General features: G+C 43.8%; 1 protein-coding gene across 3 annotated transcripts in view; it reads right to left on the reverse strand.

Annotated features, from left to right (window-relative positions):
* PORCN (porcupine O-acyltransferase) overlaps positions 1-26,064 on the reverse strand; it is a 74,422-nt gene that overhangs the window by 40,187 nt on the left and 8,171 nt on the right. For 2 of the 3 annotated variants that reach the window (XM_078664684.1, XM_078664683.1), the window contains exons 2-5: positions 18,453-18,698; positions 16,140-16,332; positions 13,408-13,451; positions 12,351-12,532 (exon numbers count right to left, since the gene is read on the reverse strand). In XM_078664684.1, coding sequence (XP_078520810.1) covers positions 12,351-12,532; positions 13,408-13,451; positions 16,140-16,332; positions 18,453-18,588 — 555 coding nt within the window. In that variant the 5' untranslated portion in view covers positions 18,589-18,698. Of the gene's footprint in view, positions 1-12,350; positions 12,533-13,407; positions 13,452-16,139; positions 16,333-18,452; positions 18,699-26,064 lie in introns of those variants that run through there. The other variant, XM_078664685.1, reaches the window with a different exon arrangement.

Consider the following 26,064-nt stretch of genomic DNA (forward strand, 5'->3'; position numbering starts at 1 on the left):
AATGCAATGTTTTTTTTTATGCAGCCCGTTTTCAAATAGAAAAATGAAAAGTGTTCGTTTCCTAAAAGCTTAAGAGTCCGTGGGTCCACTGACAGCTCTTAAAACATGTTTTACAAACATATACAAAGAGGAAGGGGTCCCTTGTGGATCCTTTCCCATTTGCAAATGGGTTGCCACCTATTTGAAGTAGGTGGTAAAATGCGAATGTTGGCGACCACATTTCAGTCGCAAAACATTCACACATGCCACTGCGATTCAGTATTAGGAAAGGACGCCCTTAAAATCCCTTCCTAATACCGAATCAAAAACTCAATTTGTGATACAGTAAAAGGTTACCAAATCATAGATTGGACCTTTATACATTGACAAATGCTTTTTGCGTTTGTAGATGGCCAGATTCTGAGAATCGGCCCGTTTGCAAACACAAAAAACCTTTTTGTACATCTGGCCCTTAGACCAGTGGTAGCAGGCATGGACTCCCACGTTTAACTGAAATTTCCTTCATGACTACTTAACTGAACTGGACATCAGCATGGGGCTAGCACTACCACTATGCTAATGCTGCTACTCCATTGCCACAGCTGGCGGTCTCTACAACCAGGGGCATTTAATGCCAGGGCTGGGTGTGGCTACACATGGGCAGAGGCCGAGTCTCCATCTAGGACAAAACAGGGATCTTGTCTTCTGCTTTACCTAACTGGAAAGTTAAGAAAAAGTGGTCTTGTATGAATCATTAAGTGGGAAGGTATTGCAAGATTACGCATTCGACCTCCAAGCAAATAATAAAAAAAAAAGAGCAAAACTGAAGAGAATATTTGACAAATTATTTTGAAAGGATAAATTGCTTTGAGGAACACTGTTACTGAGCAGTCAACTCATGTTGTCTTGATATTCCAATATTACAAAAGGTTCTCGGTGAAAGTACTTCAGATACCACCACGCTCTATGATACATGAAATATGTATACTTAGAACACGTACTTCGTGAAATACACAAGAATGCACAATGATCTTAATTCTGAAACACATTCAGCGTTGGGGTGTTTCAGTAGCACAGTTCAGAGCAGCCGAATGGTGTGTTGACGATTCAACCCTAAGTGCATAGGTCAGTGGGTCTCATCAGGACATAGTAGCAATCTGCCTAAAGACATATAGTACCACATGGGAGCTCTTTTTTTTTGTAGACTTTTTTTTTCATTTTGCAGCAATGAAAACATAGCATAACAATGCAGCACGTAGGGACGCAACATCTTGTTAGTAGTAGATATGTGGCAGCTTTTAAGGAAAACAGACACATCAGAGGTACATAATCAGCCTTATAGGTAAGAAACAGGGCATAGGGTACTCCAGACACATGTAATCAATACATATATAGTATTTACTCTCCCGGGCTCCATTATCAAGTTGGTCTGACCCGATCTCCCTGCCCTCCAGAGCGGTGTGATCGGAGTCACCCCCCTCTGTTAACCCTGGGATACACAATTTTCACCATTCCGTCAGATCTGCTTGCAACTTGTCGTCCCTGCGTGTAAGCTTCATATCGGTCTCTTCGGCGACAGACCATTCCTGCATATCCTTGAGCCAGGCCGGCAAATGCGGACCTCTCTGTTCCATCCATGTTATGGCCACCCTACGCCTAGCTAGCACAAGCATTAATTGTAGAAATTTATAAGGCAGTTTCCGTTTCTTGGGCTTCCGCTTAGCAGTGTAATGGTTCTGGCCTCAACCGAAGGCCTGTAGCTGCTCTTATCTTCTGGACCACCCCGTCCAAAACTGTCTGACCACTAAACACTCCCATGCCAGGTGAATAAAATCCGCGTTTTCCGTGGTGCATCACGGACATTTACCATCCCTGTCATGTGAAATGCGTTTTAGTGTACCGGCGTTAGGTAAGTACGATGTAAAAAGTTATAGTGTATTAATTTGAATCTGGCATTGCAGGACACGTGTGTGTAAGAGCCCCTATGTATGCCCACTGTTTCTCTTTCATCTGGGTGCTTAGGTCTCTCTCCCAGGCTGCCCGAAACCGTGGCATCGGGGGTGTGGAGTCCTGTTTCATGACCTGATAGAGGAGGGAGACCATTCTACAACCAGCTCCGCACGTGAGTAAGATGTCCAGTGTTTGTGTCGTTGGGGGAATGTCTGGGTACTGTGGCCAGGGGGCATTTACCACCTCCTGAATACCTCTATAGTGTCGGAAGTGCCCCTGCCCCAGGCCAAAGCTCTCCTCCGACTGTTCATAAGTGATAAATGTCTCATTCGGGAAAAGGTCGGCAAGTACCTCACACCGCCCTCCCTTCAGGTCTGAAAGGACATGTGCATTCCCATTTCTTTAAAGGGGGCCAGTATCCAAATCTGTAACTCCGTATGGAATGGCGCCCTCCCCAAGATCCTTTCAATAAATCTCTGCCATATGTCGGCCATGTATCTCACCACAAAGGGGAGAGTTGCCTTCGCTCCCCTGCCCTGCATTAGTGCATTCTGGTGTGTCAAAGTATCTGCCCGCCCAGCCCACATGGGAGCTCTTTAACTGGAAAGGCAGCCCTTGAAGGTGGCCAATCTCTGGCATCATTTAAAAAGAGTACTTCAAAAACCTATGCAGACCACAGCAACCATTTTTCCTGAGTAACAAAGTCAAAGGAATGAACCAGATTACTGTGGAATGATGTCCCGCTTGTGAAACTACAGTGCATTTTGCAACGATGCACGCTGCTGTGGTGAACCAGCTGTGTTGCATCCTGCTGCGATGGAGTCTGCTGAAATGGTTCTTGCTGGAGTACATTCTGCTGCGATGGATCCTCTCGCAGTGCACCCTGGAGCGGTTGGCCCTTCTGTCGAATTGGACCCTGGTACGGTGCATCTTGTGTCTTAATGATATTTTCACCAATTGCTCTTCCATAGCATTTTACATTATTGTCAATGCTAAGGAACCTCCAGGTGCCAGACTCCCATCGTCAACATTGTGATGGACAACTAGAGCAGCTCTCAGCAAGGAGGTCAATAGTTTTACTAACGCCCCACATCCTCAGTGCAGTGGTTTGTCTACTTAACGGCTCACATCAGTTCATCTAAGAGCCTATTTTTTTTTATTTTATATCTAAACAAACTGGCACCTCGTCATGCGTTCACCAAAAACCTCCACTCAACGTCTGCCCACTGGATTAACCAACAATCCTTTAAAACAATGAAATATGGTGGTTGATTCATGAAGTTCAAGGACCTAGACTGTGGAACGCCTTCAACCCAAACAAGAGATCTGAACTCAACCACAAGAGTTTCAGGACACTTCTGAAAACCGAACAACTAAGACTGGCTTTCCAATGATCTCTCCATAGGCTCAGGCACCGCTTCAGAAGAACATCAGACACAGATTTTAACCATTGCGATTGGACTCGTTCAGCTGAACCCAACCTAATTTGTTGACTGAAGTTGGTCAGGAACGACTTGATCCACAAGCAATCAAACCCAGCTATGCCCACTTATTGTTCCAACTTTTCCAACAGAATCATGTGACCAATAGTATTGTAAATCTTAAATAGGTGAACACAAACTTTGTTGGTCTTCAAATGATGTTGGAAAACCTTTCACTCATACAAAGCATCGTGGATAGTATTCTCTGTTCCACCCATGTTATGGCAACCCTACGCCTAGCTAGCACAAGCATTAATTGTAGGACTTTATAAGGCTATTGCTGGTTCTTAGGCTTCTGTACATACACTAATAGGAAGTGTAATGATTCTGGCCTCAACCGAAGGCCTGGCGCTGCTCTTATCTTATGGACCACCCTGTCCAAAACTGTCTGACCACTAAACACTCCCTTGTCAGGTGAATAAAATCTGCGTTTTCCGCGGTGCATCTCGGACATTTACCATCCCTGTCATGTAAAATGAGTTTTAGTGTTACCGGCGTTAGGTAAGTACGATGTAAAAAGTTATAGTGTATTAATTTGAATCTGGCATTGCAGGAGACAGTGCGTGTAAGAGCGCCTATGTATGCCCACTGTTTCTCTTCCATCTGGGTGCTTAGGACTCTCTCCCAGGCTGCCCGAGACGGTGGCATCGGGGGCGTTGAGTCCTGTATCATGGCCCGATAGAGGAGGGAACCATTCTATTCTACAACCAGCTCCACACGAGTAAGATGTCCTGTGTTTGTGTCGTTGGGGGAATGTCTGGGTAATGTAACCAGGTGGCCTTTACCACCTCCTGGATACCTCTATAGTGTCGGAAGTGCCCCTGCCCCAGGCCAAAGCTCTCCTCCACCTGTTCATAGGTGATAAATGTCTCATTCGGGAAAAGGTCGGCAAGTACCTCACACTGCCCTCCCTCCAGGTCTGAAAGGACATGTGCATTCCCATTTCTTTAGAGGAGGCCAGTATCCAAATCTGTAACTCCGTATGGAATGGCGCCCTCCCTAAGATCCTTTCAACAAATCTCTGCCATATGTCGGCCGTGTGTCTAACCACATAGGGGAGAGTTGCCTCCGCTCCCCTGCCCTGCATTAGTGCATTCTGGAGTGTCAAATTATCTGCCCGTCCAACCCACACGGGAGCTCTTTAACTGGAAAGGCAGCCCTCGAAGGTGGCCAATCTCTGGCATCATTTAAAAAGAGTACTTCAAAAACCTAAGCAGACCACAGCAACCATTCTTCGTGAGTAATAAAGTCAAAGGAATGAACCAGATTACTGTGGAATGATGTCCCGCTTGTGAAACCACAGTGCTACGCATTTTGCAACGATGCGCGCTGCTGTGGTGGACCTGCTGTGTTGCACCCTGCTGCGATGGAGTCTGCTGAAATGGTTCTTGCTGGAGTACATTCTGCTGCAATGGATCCTCTCGCAGTGCACCCTTGAGCGGTTGGCCCTTCTGTCGCACTGGACCCTGGTACAGTGTATCTTGTGTCTTACTGATAATTCACCAATTGCTCTTCCATAGCATTTTACATTATTGTCAATGCTAAGGAGCCTCCAGGTGCCAGACTCCCATCGTCAACATTGTTATGTTATGTTATGTTATGTTTCTTTTGTATAGCGCGCGGCGACTCAAAAAGAGTATCCCGGCGCTTTATGGTTGTGATGGACAACTAGAGCAGCTCTCAGCAAGGAGGTCAATAGTGTTACTAATGCCCCACATCCTCAGTGCAGTGGTTTGTCTATTTAACTAATCGCTTTAGTTAACAGAGGAGCCTATTCTTTTTTTATTTAGATTTGAAGAAACGGGCACTTCGTGATGCGTACATCGAAAACCTCCACTCAGCGTCTGCCCACTGGATTAACCAACAATCCTTCAAGAAAATGAAACATGGTGGTTGATCCATGAGGATCAAGGACCTAGACTGTTGAACGCCTTCAACCCAAACGATAAATCAGAACTCAGCCACAAGAGTTTCAGGACACTTCTGAAAAACAAACTACTTAGACTGGCGTTCCAATGAGCTCTCTTTAGACTATGGCACTGCTTCAGAAGAACATCAGACACAGCTTTTGACCATTGCGATTGGACTCATTTAGCTGACCCAAACCTAATTTGTTGACTGAAGTTGGTCAGGAACGACTTGATCCAAGAGCAAGCAAGCCCAGCTATGCTCACTTATTGTTCCAACTTTTCCAACAGAATCATGTGGCAAATAGTATTGTAAATCTTAAATAGGTGAACACAAACTTTGTAGGTCTTCAAATGATGTTGGAAAACATTTCACTCATACAAAGCATCGTGGATAGCATTCCAGGGTCAAGAATGCTCTTGTTCTGCGCCCAGTCATGATCATGCAAGGTTTGCAGTGCAGCGAGATCAAATCTGAAAAGCAGGCGTCTTCCCCAACATTGGGCTTTGATGGGATGCCTGGATGCTCGGAATGGCATGGACTTAATTACTACCATCACAATGCTCTTTAATAAGGTGTTTCTGAACCTCCCAGCTCAACCATATGAAATCACGATTGTGTCTTCCCCAACGCTGGGCGATGATAAGGCTCCCGGATGCTTAGGAGGGCATGGATTGAATTACTACCTTCACAATGCCTTTTAATAAGAAGGTGTTTCTGAACCTTCCAGCTCAACCACGTGAAACCAGGATGAGATATTCCTCTATCGAAGACGTGGTGACTGGGGTGCAAAATGTCGCCAAGTAATCGAGCAGGACGGTCAAGTCAGCTTCATTGGGAAAACAGTTGGTATCATTTAGGACGCCTGTTGGGGTTGTTCTACCCCTCTGCCTGTTCCCACCTGCATGGAATACAATAATTTCCCCTTCTCTCTGTCGAGACGACGCACCCTGCTCCAGCCTTTTTAAAGTATCTTATAACAATGATAAGGAAGTAGGCAAAGTGACAGATGCGCACCAAGTACATTTACAACAGTGAGTACTAATTCATGCATGGATGAATATCTGATCAGAGCTGGCATGCAAGTGGCAAAGGAATGTGCAGAGACTGGAGAGGTTTTAGTAAACTAAGGATGAGCAAGATCTAATTATAATAACCCTGATTTCAGTTAGAAGGCAGGTAGTTCAGTGGAGGCGTCTGTATCAGTAGGTGAGGCATGGTGGGCAACTGGATCGAACAATGCTAGAAGAGTCCAATTAGGGATTTAAAAAATATCCCTTTAATCAAAGAGCTCTAGAAAAAAAGGATAGTTCCATGCATAAGCAGCTGAACTTCGCACGATCCATAGCCACGCAGTACTACTTTTGCCCTTACAAATTAGATTGCTAAAATGTAATTAGGTTTAGCTCTATCCCTGTCCTTTAATACTTTTACCATTTACCACAAACATCAAGGTTTTGTGCGGTCTTCTCATGACATGCGGTCTCTCTCTGAACACAATACCAGCTCTCTGTAGGACAGTTCTTTCCTCTTGAGACATGTAGGAAGTTGTTACTTGTTTTGGGTCGCCCGATGACTGCTGCTCGGATACCACGGTTCCCAACCTGGATTTAATTTCACAAATACGTATTCCAGGAGTTCTAGTCTAGATCGGCTTCATTGGAACCAAAAGGCCTAACATCCCTAAAAATAATGACTTGTAAAAAAGAAATCCCAGAGCTGCAAGCGTGGTTTACAGCGAACACAGAACCAAACTTTCAAGGATCTGAAGAGGATTAATGGTTCAACTTCCAGGATGTGACATCATCACCAGTTTTCCATCCACATTACTTCCAAGATTGGTAAAATGAGTAACATGGATATAGGCTACAATAATATTCCTAATATTGAAGTTGTACATTTGTGTTAAAATACAACATTAAAAAAAATACTACATTTATACAAAAGTTGAATTATTGTAGCTAGACTCTTTAGACAGCATAAACCTCTCCATACAAGCTGGAAGATCAATACTGAAGGCTATAAATGGATTGCATGGTGGGCGATAGAGCAATTATAATGCAAAATGAGAATAAAACAGAATTTTTTTTTGATGTAATAATTGTGCAGTTGTGATTCTATGGAAGACTACTGGCCCATGGCACCATTAAAGATAGTGTTCATTACACAGACTCCCAGAGACCTGGCAAGCTTTCGAAGATTAAGTGGCGTGAAGCTCTTTTACATACACTTTGCGACAAATGGCGTCTGTTAAAGAATCCTTCACGGACAACGGACAGACGGCCGAAATTACGGACTGTCCGTGAAATTTACGGACGGTTGGTCACCCTAACGCCGAGACTCGAACCGAGTTCCCCAGGTCCGAGGTCGAGCGCCTTAGCCGTTAGGCCAACCCCTCTCCCCAATTATAGTGTATTAATTTGAATCTGGCATTGCAGGACACGTGCATGTAAGAGCGCCTATGTATGCCCACTGCTTCTCTTTCATCTGGGTGCTTAGGTCTCTCTCCCAGGCTGCCTGAGACCGTGGCATCGGGGTGTGGAGTCTTGTTTCATGGCCTGATAGAGGAGGGAGACCATTCTACAACCAGCTCCGCACGTGAGTAAGAAGTCCAGTGTTTGTGTCGTTGGGGGAATGTCTGGGTACTGTGGCCAGGGGGCATTTACCACCTCCTGAATACCTCTATAGTGTCGGAAGTGCCCCTGCCCCAGGCCAAAGCTCTCCTCCGACTGTTCATAAGTGATAAATGTCTCATTCGGGAAAAGGTCGGCAAGTACCTCACACCGCCCTCATGTGCTTTCCCATTTCTTTAAAGGGGGCCAGTATCCAAATCTGTAACTCCGTATGGAATGGCGCCCTCCCCAAGATCCTTTCAATAAATCTCTGCCATATGTCGGCCGTGTATCTCACCACAAAGGGGAGAGTTGCCTCCGCTCCCCTGCCCTGCCCTGCATTAGTGCATTCTGGTGTGTCAAAGTATCTGCCCGCCCAGCCCACATGGGAGCTCTTTAACTGGAAAGGCAGCCCTTGAAGGTGGCCAATCTCTGGCATCATTTAAAAAGAGTACTTCAAAAACCTATGCAGACCACAGCAACCATTTTTCCTGAGTAACAAAGTCAAAGGAATGAACCAGATTACTGTGGAATGATGTCCCGCTTGTGAAACTACAGTGCATTTTGCAACGATGCACGCTGCTGTGGTGGACCAGCTGTGTTGCATCCTGCTGCGATGGAGTCTGCTGAAATGGTTCTTGCTGGAGTACATTCTGCTGCGATGGATCCTCTCGCAGTGCACCCTTGAGCGGTTGGCCCTTCTGTCGAATTGGACCCTGGTACGGTGCATCTTGTGTCTTAATGATATTTTCACCAATTGCTCTTCCATAGCATTTTACATTATTGTCAATGCTAAGGAACCTCCAGGTGCCAGACTCCCATCGTCAACATTGTGATGGACAACTAGAGCAGCTCTCAGCAAGGAGGTCAATAGTTTTACTAACGCCCCACATCCTCAGTGCAGTGGTTTGTCTACTTAACGGCTCACATCAGTTCATCTAAGAGCCTATTTTTTTTTATTTTATATCTAAACAAACTGGCACCTCGTCATGCGTTCACCAAAAACCTCCACTCAGCGCCTACCCACTGGATTAACCCACAATCCTTCAAAACTATGAAACATGGTGATTGAATCATGAGGTTCAAGGACCTTCGCTGTGGAACGCCTTCAACCCCAACAAAAGATCTGAACTGAATCACAAGAGTTTCAGGAAACTTCTGAAAACCAAAGTACTTAGACTGGCTTTGCAATGATCTCTCCATAGGCTCAGGCACCGCTTCAGAAGAACATCAGACACAGATGTTAACCATTGCAATTAGACTCATTCAGCTGACCCCAACCTAATTTGTTGACCGAGGTTGGTCAGGAACGGCTTGATCCAAGAGCAAGCAAGACCAGCTACGCACACTTATTGTTCCAACTTTTCCAACAGAATCATGTGACCAATAGTATTGTAAACCTTAAATAGGTGAACACAAACTTTGTAGGTCTTCAAATGATGTTGGAAAACATTTCACTCATACAACGCATCGTGGATAGCATTCCAGGGTCACGAATGCTCTTGTCCTGCGCCCAGTCATGATCATGCAAGGTTTGCAGTGCAGCGAGATCAAATCTGAAAAGCAGGCGTCTTCCCAAACATTCAGCTTTGATGGGGTGCCTGGATGCTCAGAATGGAATGGACTTAACTACTGCCATCACAATGCTTTTTAATAAGGTGCTTCTGAACCTCCCAGCTCAACCACGTGAAACCAGGATTATGTCTTCCCCAACATTGGGCGATGATAAGGTACCTGGATGCTCAGGAGGGTACGGATTGAAGTACTACCTTCACAATGCTTTTTAATAACAAGGTATTACTGAACCTTCTAGCTCAACCACGTGAAACCAGGATTAGATATTCCTCTAACAAAGTCATGGTGACTGGGGTGCTAAATGTCGCCAAGTAATCGAACGGGACGGTCAATTTAGCTTCATTGGGAAAAAGTTGGCATCATTTAAAATGCCTGTTCTACATCTCTGCCTGTTCCCGCCTGCATGGAATACAACCATTTCCCCTCATCTGTCGAGCCGACGCACCCTGCTCCAGCCTTTTTAAAGTCTCTTATAACAACGATAAGGAAGTAGGCAAAGTGACAGGTGTGCACCAGATAAATTTAAAGCAATGAGTACTAATCCATGTGTTGATGAATAACTGATCAGAGCTGGCATGCAGGTGGCCAAGGAAGGCGTAGAGACTGGAGACGTATTCGTAAACTAAGGTTGAGCAAGATCTAATTATAATGACCCTGATTTCAGTTAGAAGGCAGGTAATTCAGTGAAGGCGGCTGTATCAGTAGGTGAGGCATGGTGGGTTACTGGATCGAACGATGCTATAAGAGTCCAACTAGAGATTTTAAAAATATCCCTTTAATCAAAGAGCTCTGGAAAAAAAGGACACTTCCGTGCATACGCAGCTGAACTTCGCATGATTCATAGCGTGCAGTACTACTTTTGCCCTTACAAATAAGATTGCTAAAATGTAATTAGGTTTAGCTCTATCCCTGTCCTTTAATACTTTTACCATTTACCACAAACATCAAGGTTTTGTGTGGTCGTCTCATGACATGCGGTCTCTCTCTGAACACAATACCAGCTCTCTGTAGGGCAGTTCTTTCCTCTTGAGACATGTAGGAAGTTGTTACTTGTTTAGGGTCGCCCGATGACTGCTGCTCGGATACCACGGTTCCCATCCTGGATTTAATTTCACAAATACGTATTCCAGGAGTTCTAGTCTAGATCGGCTTCATTGGAACCAAAAGGCCTAACATACCTAAAAATAATGACTTGTAAAAAAGAAATCCCAGAGCTGCAAGCGTGGTTTACAGCGAACACAGAACCAAACTTTCAAGGATCTGAAGAGGATTAATGGTTCGACTTCCAGGATGTGACATCACCAGTTTTCCATCCACATTACTTCCAAGATTGGTAAAATGAGTAACATGGATATAGGCTACAATAATATTCCTAATATTGAAGTTGTACATTTGTGTTAAAATACAACATTTAAAAAAAATACTACATTTATACAAACGTTCAATTATTGTAGCTAGACTCTTTAGACAGCATAAACCTCTCCATACAAGCTGGAAGATCAATACTGAAGGCTATAAATGGATTGCATGGTGGGCGATAGAGCAATTATAACGCAAAATGAGAATAAAACAGAAATCTTTTTTTGATGTAATAATTGTGCAGTTGTGATTCTATGGAAGACTACTGGCCCATGGCACCATTAAATATAGTGTTCATTACACAGACTCCCAGAGACCTGGCAAGCTTTCGAAGATTAAGTGGCGTGAAGCTCTTTTACATACACTTTCTCAGGCAATTTGAGCACAGGGTCATTAAAAAAACGACGTGTCTGCTGGTGAATATTTGAAGATTTACTCAGCGTTCTAGGAACGCAGAAAATGGAGGGTGCCGCTGTTGATGAAGTGAAGGAAGAAGCAAAGGGTCACCATGCTGGCGCAAACGCAGGGCTGTAAATAGCACTTACAGAAAAAAAGACGGCGAGTCCTTTCTCAGGTTCAAGGTGAGAACATAATTAGGTGCTTCTCAGTTGTGGACTCCAACTTCCCAAGCATCGTGGACCTCAACTGACCAAAAAAAAGTCACAAAAGGCTTGGTTGGCCTTTTCAGCAACACTACAACTGATATTTAAACCACTGGATGGCATGTAAAACAACCCCCTCCAGTCATCCAGCTCTATTTCTAGCATCATTTATTTATTAAAATGTTCATCTAGCACAACCCAGTTTTGAATGGAAGAAGGTGAGGAAGTAGGGAGGCAAAAATCTACCAAAGCTTGAAGATGCAAAACCGGTTTCTCGGAGCCTCCAGATGCAAGAACAAATACTTTAAATAAAGAAACCTTCAGCTCAGTCATGTTCTCGCGTGAAACCTCTTTCCAGAAAATAGCCGAATAACTCCTTCCAAGGTGGCCAGTTTTTTAGAGCCACTTTGTCACAAATACACATTTCATTTAAACAGTATTTTTGACACTTGTATTTTTCTTGGCATCTTTTAAATGTTTTGTTTTATAAACACAATGTATGCATTATGTTCAGTATTAACCTGTGGTTGTGTACTATATTGTATTATTGTATTATTTTGTAAACTTTTCTAGTATTCCTAACGAATACAGTACGAGAAAGAGATCTGTGCTGTAGAGGTGTGTGTTAAAATGAATCCTATGCTCTACAGCTTGGAGCTCCAGCCCTTATGTCTCCATCCTGGCTCTCAGGTTTGCAAAATGTGGCATCTAAAACACTCCTCTGAAGATTTTTTCTGAGTCCCTTCTAAGCATTTGTATGGTCCAATGTGCTTATATGTGAAACTCCAGATGGGCTCCATGACCAATGTGACCACATTCAAAGCTGTGCCTTCCTTGCCCCCACAAACCCACCCAACCTCTGTAGACAGATGTGACGTGCTCACCAGTTTCCTGCTCTCCACAGCCTGAAGGTAGCTGCGGAAAGGCATCCAGGGCCCGAAGATCACCGTCCCCACAAAGTAGATGTAACCCATGAACTCCACCGGAGACGGGATGATCGGGATTAGGCCCCTGTCCAGGTCAAAGCCCAGGGACACAGCTTTCATGGCCACAATCATCTGCGCACCTGCAAATGTGGGTCACAGAAAGTAAAGGCGGGTTATTCAAAATGATGGTGGTACATGCTCCGAGTGGGTGAGAAAGGAGGCTGCCACACGTGGAGGGATAGACAAGTGCAGAACAATCTTTACTAGGGTGGATCGATCATCGATACTTAGAGCACTTCAGGTCCTCGTTGTGACCCAACTGACGGGATCATATGGGGCAAGGCGACAATACGAACAATGTAAGAACAACAAACATTAGTGGACCCAAGCAGATGCCTGAAGCTGTGTCTACTCTATAAAGGTGAATTCTTCCATGAAAACAGAGGGAGCAACAGAAAGGCACATCCTTTCATGGAGACAGAGCGCTAGACATGGAAACAGAGGGAGACCTAGATATGCACATCTCTGCGTGGAAAGATATGGAGCAGGCATATCCCTACATGGAATCAGATGGGGATCTAGACACACCGAAGACTTCACAGAAGCAAGGAATAGGCATATCCCTGCATGGACATAAAGGAAGCACTAGACTGATGGGAAAAGAGAGCATGCAAAAAGTCGAGGAGGGTTGTGAAATAATAGAAAGAAATTTAATGAAGATCAGAGACAGTAATCTACTGAGACATTGGTGTGCGACTCACTAAAATGGAGAATGGGAAAGCATCTTCAGTGTCGAAGAGAAGCAAAAGTGGGAAAACTGAAGGGAGCAGAGTTGGAGGGGCAGAACATCCCATACCTCTGCTATCTGGCCTCCTGTAATGGAGGTCTTTAAAAGAATTAACATCCTCGGGCGTCACCGCACCGCATGGTTTATCTTCTAGCGACTGAAGAGAGGGAACAAACCTTCAAAGGGAGGATTTGGGATAAACATGCATGTGGGATTCTGATCCCTTACCTCTCATCTTGTGCCATGTGACGGTGTCCACCATGTGCATCTCCCTGCAAACAAAGAAAATATTTAATGAATATAAAACAATTAAAAGAAACAAGCATTTACAATGCAATAGGTCTTGCAATTGCGAGTTTTTGAGCTATTGGCATTATAAATGGAATGGTCTTTTATAAAAAATTAAAAGGCATTGTCATTTACAATACCAATAGTTCAAACTTCCGCAAAAACTATCTATTGTATTGCAGAGCGCGGTGTCCGTGAAGCAGGAGCCGCGCTCGGTATTAAAGTTAAAAAAAGGGTGAAACAGAGCGCGATGTCCCTCATGCACGGTGTCAGTGAAGCGGGAGCCGCGCTCGGCATTTCCAGTTCTTCATGATCAATGAAGGAAATGATCTGCTGGAAGGACTGCTGTCTGACCAGGACTGATGTCAGCCTGGCTGCCAGTATCACAAAGGTGAGGGATATCACTTGAAGTTTGCACTTTCTGCTGGAGGAGCGGAGGGTCTGCCTAGTGCATAGACGTTTGGCTGCCTGCTGGGAAAGGGAAGTAGTATGCCTAGTCTTGCGTCAGAAGAGACTGTGCAGATAGAGATGGCCAGTGTGATCCCGCATGATGAAAACCCAGAGAAAGCAGTCTAGTGAGAGAAGCGGGAAACGGCCCATGTCATGAGTGGGTTTCCAGTCTCTCTATGCTGTTCCTGCTGAGAACTGCTCCAAAAAGGCTTCACATGCACCAACTACCATTATGTCTACTGGCAGCAGCTGTGGGCTGCACACTGGTGCTGCCACCGGCAGAGGAGAAAGAATCAGTTGCCACTGAAGTGGAGCATGGTCATCCTGAGAAAGCCACGGGTGCAGAAGACACCTAACTGCTGACGAATTGGCCCCGCAGGTGACGTAGAGCAGAGGTGCCTTGCCACAGGACAGCTTACACTCAGTTGGAAGAACCAAAACTGCTGAAGACACGGCTCTGCTAAGTTATAAGCCCATGTGCTAAACTTATCTGACAATTCCTCTTCCAAAGGGAGTCTGCCAAACAAGCAGAAGAAATGGGTTGCACCCACACACCACCTGGAGAACCATTAGCGGGCAACACAGGCTTTAGCTTGCAGAATTAACCGGGGATGATGCATGCCAAGTAATCAAGTATTTCTACCCAAATCAATATCTGGGGAAATAACGATCGAATTGAGTTATGCATATAAAACAGGGGTCAAAGAGGTCATTTACAACTATGCCTTACTCATGTCTCTGCCTACAGAACACTGGATGGAGACTCTAGTGTCAAGGCTTGCCTGAGTACTGAGAAAGGAGGATGCAGTGCTTACTGGAAATTCTAGCCAAGGGTGCCAGCCTGAGTTTGCTGATCTAACTGAATAGAGTAGTATCTAGTTCTGGTGTGTGATTTAAGTGATTTATTTTGCACAAAAGACAATAAATGGGCTAAATATTAAACTATTTGACTGTTGAGTTAGAAGCTCTTGCGCACAGTGAAGCTCTTAATATGTAAAAGAAGAAGTGCCGGGCGCACATTTTGCTAAGAAGCCCATGGCTTGTGCTACCGAACATGGGGGTGTCAGATGCCACGCCATTCCCCTTTGATCCACTAACACATACTACCATGCCCTTTATCTCACTTTTCCAGGTTCTTCTTCATAACTGCTTTCTGCCCTTTTCACTGTTTTTCAGTCATTCTCTTTCACCTTCATTGCTCCTTTTCTGCCTTTCTCTCTTTTGTTCTGGGTCTGATAAAATATAAGTTGTGGTACCAGTGCCTAGTTTGTAAAAGAATGAATGATGGTGCCCAAAGCTGTACTCTGAAGCCCTCAGGTGGTACTATCATACGTTAGCACGCCAAATATTAGGCTGCATAGTCTTGATTCAAAGTCATGCCTCTTTAATCCACAACCAGACACCCCCCGCCCCTTTATCTCACTCCTGCAAGTTTCTGCTTCCTCCTTCTGTTACTTTTTTCCATCTTTCTCTTCCTCCTCCTGTCCATTTGCGCATTTTTCTTTCCCTTGGTAAATGTCTGATGAGGGACAATAAGTGCTGGTCCCCAGAAAATGAGTGCTGGTGTGTCCCACCAGATCAAATTAACTCCTTTACTGCTTCGAACGTTCCGCGCTAGTGCGGAACGTTCGAAGAAACGGGTGGGGCTGCGACGGCCAACGGTCGTTCGCAGCACCAGCCAGGTAGTGCTCCAATGGAACGCAACGGGTTAAGCACTGCATGGTACCTAACTGTGACTGGTCACCCTCGCTACCCTGAGTCACAGCTGGAGGCTAGTAGCCCCTGTATGCATTGTGCCCACCTCACCCCCAACTGCCTGAGATGGCTCTGGCAAGGAAATTAAATAAAATCCTAGCTCCTAGCTGACAAAGCTGTCTGATGTTTCTCAAGGGTGTTAGGTCAGCAGTAGTGTGCTATAGCGGAACATTCACCCTCACTCTACTCTCGGAAATGTCTCCTAGGAGAAACCTTCCTGATCTACCTCTAGATGCAGTTACGTCTGTAAACTCTTAACCACACGCTACAGAGCTTTCTGCTTACATGTAAATGTTTCCTCATCTAATGCATGACTCAATAGAATGTTCTTGCCATTGAAGAGGGAGTCTGAGCCAGAAAGACACCACATACTCCAGCTGAGCACATTTGCATTCAAATTAGCACATTACTCCGATCAACAGAAAGTTTAAAGCAGCCTTCGGCCACAGTACCAGCCCTTTGCTTACCCCATAAGCAGATAAATGACAATGGTGACGGAGAGGAAGACTCCGCGGTTGGAGGAGTGGCGGCACAAGAAGAGGACGAGGTAGCAGAGGAGGCTCAGGAGCACCACCCACACCATCTGCAGCTGGAAGAAGTGGTAGAGGCTGTAGAACCCTCCGGCCACCGTGCTGAGGTGCTTCACGTAGGAGGGCAGGCCTGTTGGGAGACACAACCATTGGACAAGTGAGCAACCAATCAGATCACGCAGCTGACTGCAGCACTTACACGGGAAACATCGTTTACAAGGCGGGGATTACACCCGATGCCATTACATCGCGGTTTTTACAACGCAAGTCGTTAAATCGACTTGTGCTGGATGGCGCTCTAGAACAAGGAATAGTATAATTTACTATCCAACACTTTCCCTACTGTACGTAGACTGGAGTTGGAATAGTAAATTATACTACTCCTAAGTCCAGCGCCCTCCAACGCAAGTCGTTGTAACGGCTTGCGTTGTAAAAACCGCAATGTAATGTACCACGATGTAAATGTATGCGTTGTAACATCATACATCCCACCCTCACACTTAAGATGCCTTGCAGAGTGTTTAAATTAGCTTTTGGATCACCACAAGGCAACTTAATTCAACAATACCAGCTAGCCTTAGCGAACTGTCCACAAACCCGAGCACTATTATGCTCTCCTCAACATCCACGTCATCACTACAGCCCTAACAAATACATTGACTACAATGTAAATTGTGTACTCCCATGTAGCATCTGCATTGATCTGGTTCACACCTAGTAAAACTGAAATAAACATCTTTCCTCGAGTAATGAATAAAACCTCTGGTGGAGCTTTAAAACACTTAGAAGAACAGATTACTGACAAGTGGGTGGCCACGATGAAAATGCCTCCTGTACCTGTGCGTATAAAGAACAGGCGTGCGTGGGAGACTTCATGTGCACTTGAAGCATTAGAGAGCACACAGTGTACTTGAGTCTTACTGGTAGGAGGCGGTCTCTCAAACAAAACCAGCAAAGCTTAATCAGAAACACTTAAACATCGTTTACCTTGGTATTCCAGTCATGAGTATTTTTAACGACTGCAAAAGAACATCTGAGTGCACATATTTCCATGATCTTTAATTTGCCACTATGTGTACTTAGCTGAATCAGACGTTAAACTCAGATTCTGCACCATGTCAACTTGATGTTAACTTGACTCAAACTGGCAGAGCAGCTGTGGTAAAAGGATTTTTGAAGCCCCAGAAAAAGTGACAATTCATCCCTTGGGGGGGGGGGGGGGGGGGGGGAGAAGGGAGGTGGGGGGGGGTCTCTTTCTACTAGCAACAAAGTCCTTGTTTGCAGTCTGGCGCCCTCTGGCAGTTACCTGCAGTCACCATTAGTGTAGTATCAACCCCACTATAGATATGTGGTTTGCTATGGTTACCGTGCTGGAACCATGTGAGGTCCATGTGAGAAGTGTGATATTAATTTGCTCTAATGTGGCAGAATGACATTTACTGAACCTCAACATGTTCACACCCACCCCCTACTTTTTTTGCTTCTTCACTTAGGGCCCTATTTAGGTTGGTGACCCCGATTTTCCTGTTGCACCTATTTGTCTCATCTCGCTCACACATGAGGTTCCACCTATTCAACATCCATCACTTTCAAATTTTTCAATCTTTTGCTTCCATTGAACTCACTCCTTACGCCCTCATCTTTTTGTACCTTGATTATCACAACTCCCTAATAATGAGAGATAATGCCACTCATTCCATTTCAGGCTAGTAAAGTCTTATATTTTAGTTTCTATATTTTTAGGGATTCCACGGTTCTCAAGGTATTTATCTTAAATATACTAGGATTATATTCAAATTAATGGAGAGCTGGTCTCCTTCTCACATCTCACTCAGATCTTCTAACATGCTTCACTGTTCCTCATCTCACTATCCCAGCAACTATTCCAGTTTCTGTTCATTCTTCCGTCTTGCTTATATTTGATGGAACTCTAACCCTATTAAGATCTGCGCCTCTCATTCTCTCAACTTCAAGTCAAAAACTTCACAAAGTTTGACCACAGAGTAACAGATTTTTAGGAGATATGTTATTTTTCTTTGCTCCATATCCACACAGATCTTTTTATATAGCCCTCCAAGACAGAACCCACCCAATTATGCATTTAAAATATACTTTTACTACTATGTACAAGATTGATCAAACATCATGCAAGGACACGGCAGCCAGGATGTTTTCTAGCACTACCGCCCATATCTGTGTCTCAATCCGACAGATGCCATCTGGACAAATCCCAGCTCTTCTCAGACTTACCCAGCCTCCAGAGGACCCTGCAACCCAGGCAGATAAGGAGCAGCAGCCAGACCTGCTCCAAGCCCTGTTGGGCCGTCGGTATGATGCAGCCATGGAGAAGTTGCTCGTAGAAGTCCTGTCTGCTTACGGGTGCCATGACACCTCAAGATCCTGCACACACCAGATCGCAGCCGGAAAGGAGGGAGCCACTCTGCAGCACAGAACCTTCTTCCTTCACATAACCATGGGTAGACGTCTCATGGAGCCCTGAGGATGGAAGAGGATACACAGGGTGAATCTTTTCAACTCAGTTAAGGGTATAACAAACCTTGCCACCCACCATCTGAAGCTCAAATGGAGGCACTGCTGAGAGAACAGATCTAGCCAATACTAACCAACTCCGGGTCATGTTTAGTCTGTAGCACAAAGATCTCTAACCTGCTACTCACATCCCACACAGACCTCAGTAGGACACAGTATTAAAATAACAGAGCAGCTGAGTCCCACCACTTCTGAGAAATCCTCAGCTTAACTTGCACCTCCCATCTTCAGCACAAGGTCAATTCCACCTTCCAAAAACTAACTCTGATCTATGTTTTTCCAGACTTCACAAAAAACACACACACTGATTAATTTTGAGCCCAGGGCTAGCTACGGGCAAGCCTCTGGATTCAACTCCTAAGATCTCAGTCTTTAATGTACTTGCAGGTCAATTTTTCTTATTGCGGGATAGCAGCATGGCATACAATGAGTGTTTTGTGCATAATTTAAACACTCGTGAACTACACACAGGGGGTTCAAATTATTTTCTTTAAACACAAACCTCATATTCCTCATTCCAATTCAGCATTCACAAAACTAATATGAAACAATGCTTTAAAACAACATGGAGGTGACACAGGGATTTGATAGTCCCTATGAAACTGGAATCCAGTTCTATTTCTGAATTTCATTAATCAGTGCAATGTGCTGAGCTCATGTCTGCTTATTCAGAAGAACTGCAACTAATTAGGTAGTGAAGCATAGATTTCAGTCTGGGAGCAGATCCCCTGAAATCTGGATTGAGCGAAATGGCCTTCACTGGGGGAGAAGGCACCACTGCCTACCCGTACTTGGAAACCACATGAAAAGTGCTCCCAACGCAGTTTCTTCAAGGTCTCCGGCTTAGAATGGTACCTCTGGCAAAACAGGATTTCAGGAGACCAGGCAGAGGTAAACAGATTTACTTGGATGGTTGGAGTGATACTCTGGGCTACTAGAGGCACAACAAATGGGCCGTAGGCCTTTTCAAATGTAAACACAATTTAGTCCTATAAATTTACTGTATAAGTAGACAACATTTATTGTCAATGCTTTGTATGCTCATGAAAGAACGCATGAAACACATGAGTAAATTTTCCACATTTGTGTAGCATTCATACAAGGGTTTCTACATTTAACTGAAAATGTTCAATAACGACATGATCAGAAAACATATTATGACCACTTGAATTACACACATAAAAACATATTATCTTTAAACAATTAAACTTGATATCCAAAGTCCCGATGCATTTCGGGTTCAAATAGAACCCTTCGTCAGGGGGTATATAAATTGGAGATGGTAAAGAAGCAATCTTGAATAACAGCGTTCTGTAGTGAAGTCTCTACGGGATCTACAAAACAGCAACATAGAAATCTGTATCCAACTCTTTCATGGATTACATGATACACGAAAAATAGACAAATTATAACTAGGGAGTGACACTGAGAGAAAGTCTTCATGTGCAAAAAATAAACACAGTGCAAAAAAGCATGCTTGTTTCTGTGTCAAGGAAACGTGCAAATCACTACGCCTAACAAGTGTAGTGCAAATCCGAAAAAAGTGGTGTAAATCCCATACATTCAAAAGGTGAATGGGGTGAGAGGGTTCCATTCCCACATGTGAGAAAGCAAACACACTAACACCAACAGCACATCAACCAACTACAATATGCTTACTGGAGAGGTGGTGCGCATGAAGCGCAGTTTACTAGATATCTCTTGCCACTGTCTGGAAAACTGGCAAAGTATGTCCAAAATCCCTGTGAAACAAATTGAGGGGAATGTTTAAAGTGTAAAAAAACTCAAACAGCGTAGACCTACTTCCGTGCGAGCTGAAAGATAAGCTTACCGCCAATAGTGTTGTATAGGAATGGCTCCTTAAGCTCAAAAAGAGACCTGAAATTAAACAAGTGATAGAATCCTAAAAATCCATGCGGCCAGCTTTTAAATCGCGAAAATCGGACAAAAGTCCGTGAACGTACCCAAAACTGGAGAACGCCGCCACACTAACTTCGATGTTCGACGCGAGTCCTATCAGATCACGTGGTGCGGCACTCGCCCAAGTTTAAAGAAATGGCAACAAAAATAAAAACCGGACTAAAACTAAGAGCCGGGAAAGCATGAAAACGAAAGAGGCTAGTGGGGACATATTGGCAGATCTAGTCAGATCAGGGTTAGGAGGGTATACAAGAATGAAAAAATAAAAATAAAATAAAAGGGTCAAAAAATGATACTACCCGCGTGAAACATCATTCAACTAAATAAATAGATGTATCTTAGTGCTACCAAGAATATAAAGAAAATAGAAGAATCTCCCAAATACTTAAAAACTTTTTTTTTTTAAAACATAATATACCAGAACCCAAAATAGTATGTGCAAAAAATTCAAACAGTGTGAGGAGAATCCCAGTGTGCTCCCGTACAATCAGCGTTATAAAGCTCTACATTTATAGAAAGCATAGTAATTCGTAATGGTCATTTAGACCCCCTTGAATAACAGTCCCTAGAGTCTTTATCCAATATGTTTCCCTCCTAGCTAGGAGAGTGTGAGAGTCCATTCCTGACATTTGTTGAATACGTTCTAGAACAGTGTTTCGCTTCAACCCAAAGTCTAGCTAGTGAGGAGTTCGTGCGAACCAGAACACTAACTCCTCACTAGCTAGACATTGGGTAGAAGCGAAACACACTATTCCCCAATTAAGATACACTGTTCTAGAACGTATTCAACAAATGTCAGGAATGGACTCTCACACTCTCCTAGCTAGGAGGGAAACATATTGGATAAAGACTCTAGGGACTGTTATTCCAGGGGGTCTAAATGACCATTACGAATTACTATGCTTTCTATAAATGTAGAGCTTTATAACACAGATTGTACGGGAGCACACTGGGATTCTCCTCACACTGTTTGAATTTTTTGCACATACTATTTTGGGTTCTGTTATGTTTTTTTTTTTTTAAGTTTTTAAGTATTTGGGAGATTCTTCTATTTTCTTTGTATTCTTGGTAGCACTAAGATACATCTCTTTATTTAGTTGAATGATGTTTCACGCAGGTAGTATAATTTTTTGACCCTTTTATTTTATTTTTTCATTCTTGTATACCCTCCTAACTGATCTGACTAGATCTGCCAATATGTCCCCACTAGCCTCTTTCGTTTTCATGCTTTCCCGGCGCTTAGTTTTAGTCCGTTTTTTATTTTTGTTCCCATTCTTTAAACTTGGGCGAGTTCCGCACCACGTGATCTGATGGGCGGACTCGAGTCGAACATCGAAGTTAGTGTGGCGGCGTTCTCCAGTTTTGGGTACGTTCACGGACATTTGTCCGATTTTCACGATTTAAAAGCTGGCTGCATGGATTTTTAGGATTCTATCACTTGCTTAATTTCAGGTCTCTTTTTGAGCTTAAGGAGCCATTCCTATACAACACTATTGGCGGTAAGCTTATCTTTCAGCTCGCACGGAAGTAGGTCTACGCTGTTTGAGTTTCACTTTAAACATTCCCCTCAATTTGTTTCACTGGGATTTTGGACATACTTTGCCAGTTTTCCAGACAGTGGCAAGAGATATCTAGTAAACTGCGCTTCATGCGCACCACCTCTCCAGTAAGCATATTGTAGTTGGTTGATGTGCTGTTGGTGTTAGTGTGTTTGCTTTCTCACATGTGGGAATGGAACCCTCTCACCCCATTCACCTTTTGAATGTATGGGATTTACACCACTTTTTTCGGATTTGCACTACACTTGTAAGGCGTAGTGATTTGCACGTTTCCATGACACTGATACAAGCATGCTTTTTTGCACGGTGTTTATTTTTTGCACATGAAGACTTTCTCTCAGTGTCACTCCCTAGTTATAATTTGTCTATTTTTCGTGTATCATGTAATCCATGAAAGAGTTGGATACAGACTTCTATGTTGCTGTTTTGTAGATCCCGTAGAGACTTCACTACAGAACGCTGTTATTCAAGGTTGCTTCTTTACCATCTTCAATTTATATATCCCCTGACGAAGGGTTCTATTTGAACCCGAAATGCATCGGGACTTTGGATATCAACCATAATTGTTTAAAGATAATATGTTTTTTATGTTTCAAGTGGTCATAATATGTTTTCTGATGATGTGGTTATTGAACATTTTCAGTTAAATGTAGAAACCCTTGTATGAATGCTACACAAATGTGGAAAATGTACTCATGTGTTTCATGCGTTCTTTCATGAGCATACAAAGCATTGAAAATAAATGTTGTCTGCTTATACAGTAAATTTATAGGACTAAATTGTGTTTACATTTGAAAAGGCCTACGGCCCATTTGTTGTGCCTCTAGTAGCCCAGGGTTTTCCTTGGACTCATATTTATACAGTTGGTACCGATTAGGGAGCAGGGCACGCACCCTTACAACTAGAGAGCACGCTAAACTTCATGAAGGAGTAGGAATATTGAACAAACATATTTGAATTTAGGTGTGCAGATCCACCTTCTATATTGATGGAATGATACCTTGCCATTGTCCCTTTTAAAAAGAATCATCCACTTGAAGCTAACATTTTTCTGGGAATATACAACTTATCCTTTTCACGCATTCTGTGATTTTTACAGCTGTACATTTTAGATAAAAGTAAAACAGTCCCTTTGTTCAGCCCAAGACGTTCTTCATTAGGACAGCCCACCCTCTTGAATGACAGGGCACTTCGGAAAGGAAACCCCCATATCCCACCCTAGTGGGAGCAACATTCCAACACTAACAAATATCTGAAGACATACTCAACATGGGGTGGCAATACGCCCTTGGTAAAGGCAAAATGCCTAGCCACCCCCAGATAGCAACATGAGATGCCCACTGAAATACACAAATACCCCAGTGGAGGGACCCCCCGCTACACCTCACTCCAAATGGGAAAAACCTCCATCACCATCTCCCCTCTCCTTGCAGGGACCTTAACACTATATCTTAAAAAACACCAGCGGTTACCTTCGGCCCATACCCGGAGGAGCTTGGCACCCACTGAAAGGCACCATGAACTCCATGGGAAGTCACCTGGACAATCCCTGAAATGCAGCATACCCCCACTGGAAAACATTAAACCCGGCTTGAAGGCAACATGCTATCAATCTGAATGCACCATGTCCTCAATAGGAACACGCTTGACTATTTTAGAATGTAACATGGTCACCATCACAACCAATAGAAGGGCCAATCTTTACAAATGGAAAACAGCATACACTCCCGGTCTCCCAGAAACGACCAAGTGCCCTTCTGAAAACCCCATGCCCTATGAGATGACACTATTACCTCAGTGTCCGGCACCTGACCCCTGCACATGCACAATTGCCCTCAACTACCACCTCAAATATACCTAACTCTAATGAAAGCAAAATACACTTGATCTCCACTCAAATACATCCCAACTCATCGTTCGCATCCACATCCCCATTAAAATGTAACTCAATGCATCAACACACCATGCCTTTAGTCACCCAACTCCTCAAAATAAAGGAAAACAATTACCTCAACATCTACCTATACAAAACAACTCCAATTCTAAACGAATGCTGCGGTTCAACTCAGTCTTACCTGCATGCTAAAATAACCCATTACACAATTCAACTAACACCATCACAACAATGAACCAACCATGCAAGCCAACCTTAACACATGCTGCAACTCAATGCATTAATTCAATTCACTACATTCCACAATGCAACCCAATTTAGCACCCAATTTAGCACCCAATTAAATACAACCCACAATGCAACCGAGAGTATCCAGCATTGCTGCACAAAGCATGCCACATTTATACCCAAGCATGCACCATTTAACACAACGAATTTCACTATTGAACACAGGATTAACATCTCGCTCCATGTTGTCCACACAGCATGTCCCGGGATTCTCTGTTGAACATTGTTGTCTTCCAGTGTGTCAGTCAAATTACTTGAGTGTAAGAAAACAACAGCTACAAGTTCAAGCAGAAATTAGGTTCTCACGTGAAAGCCCGGGAGTGTAAACATGGCACCCCGGCGAAATGGACCCAAGTGCCAACCTTTACTTAACTCAAAATACTTATGAAATCAGCCCAGTGCCCTACAAGCCAACATAGTTTCATAATTAAAACCAAATCCGGTGTTCTGCCCAACACTATACACTTCAACTCACTGTGCTACTCAAAGCAAACCATAAAGCCACTCCATTCAACCAGATACAACGCACAACAAAACCACACACCCAAGCATTTCAGCCAACACCCCGCCAGTTGAACATCAAGTATGGATGGACGAATCCCGTATGGCATTTAATTAACCCACTTCATCACACGTACAGCTCAACCCCGAACAGCAATTACTTTTATTATTCGACTCTAGTGTGCCCTTAGACAGGGTGGACCAACTGATCCCGCTCTGCAGGCTTCCAGGGGTGGCAGAGGTTTTGAACTCTCCATCTCTTAATTCACATCCCTTGAGCTAACTTACATCAACCATGTAAACGCGGTGCCTTCTCGACAAAATCCCTTGATGGCCACTTGGTACGGAGACATCTCTACCATTCGCCACCAAATAAAACTATTGCCGGCTTCTGGAAATGTGCCTGTCTGCTTTCTAGACATGAGCAGAGAGGAACTGTGTAAATACCAACATGATCAAAAATGATACACTGCTCAATAATACATCGACCACAAATGCCCATCAGTGAAGAGATGTTCATTCATTTGGGGTCCTCAGGACTCCGAGCACCATGCACTGAGGACAAAAATCCTGAAGCAGACCACAGGTACCGCACCTCACTCTGAGTTTAAAAATATTAAGGTTCCGTGCTCTACTTTTCCGGTACCTGTGGCTGTCGTTGTTTGGTACCACTGTCCAGGAGACAAAAATTAAAACCACAAATGGAAAGGTGCACCTGGAAAGAAATTGTAGTCCATGGAAATCCAAAACAGTATTGCAAAATATCCGTTTAATAATCTCTTTATTGGGGGAGGAGCTACACTACGAATCAAGATTCTAAACAAAAAACCAAAGCACACAGCAGCTGATGAGCTGTTTTATGCGAATGAAAATAAAGAATATATTTTAAGAAAAACGACAGAGGATCTACGTATTTTATGGACTTTTTGAGCTACTAATTTCATTGAGTGCGCCTCTCTACTCTTTTTTCTACTACGAATCAAGATGGCCGCGTAAGCTCCCGGCTCCGCCGACCTCCGCCAGCAGCTCGATTATCCTGTCTTCAATCCTGACCTTACACCCGATTTCCTTGTCTATGAAGGTCTACTGCTTCTAAAGGTGCAATCCCGAGATTTCTACCTCGTCGGCTGACGAAGATACGCCGTGTTTC

The sequence above is a fragment of the Lissotriton helveticus genome, chromosome 10 (genome assembly GCF_964261635.1).
Source record: "Lissotriton helveticus chromosome 10, aLisHel1.1, whole genome shotgun sequence".
Lineage (NCBI taxonomy): Eukaryota > Metazoa > Chordata > Amphibia > Caudata > Salamandridae > Lissotriton > Lissotriton helveticus.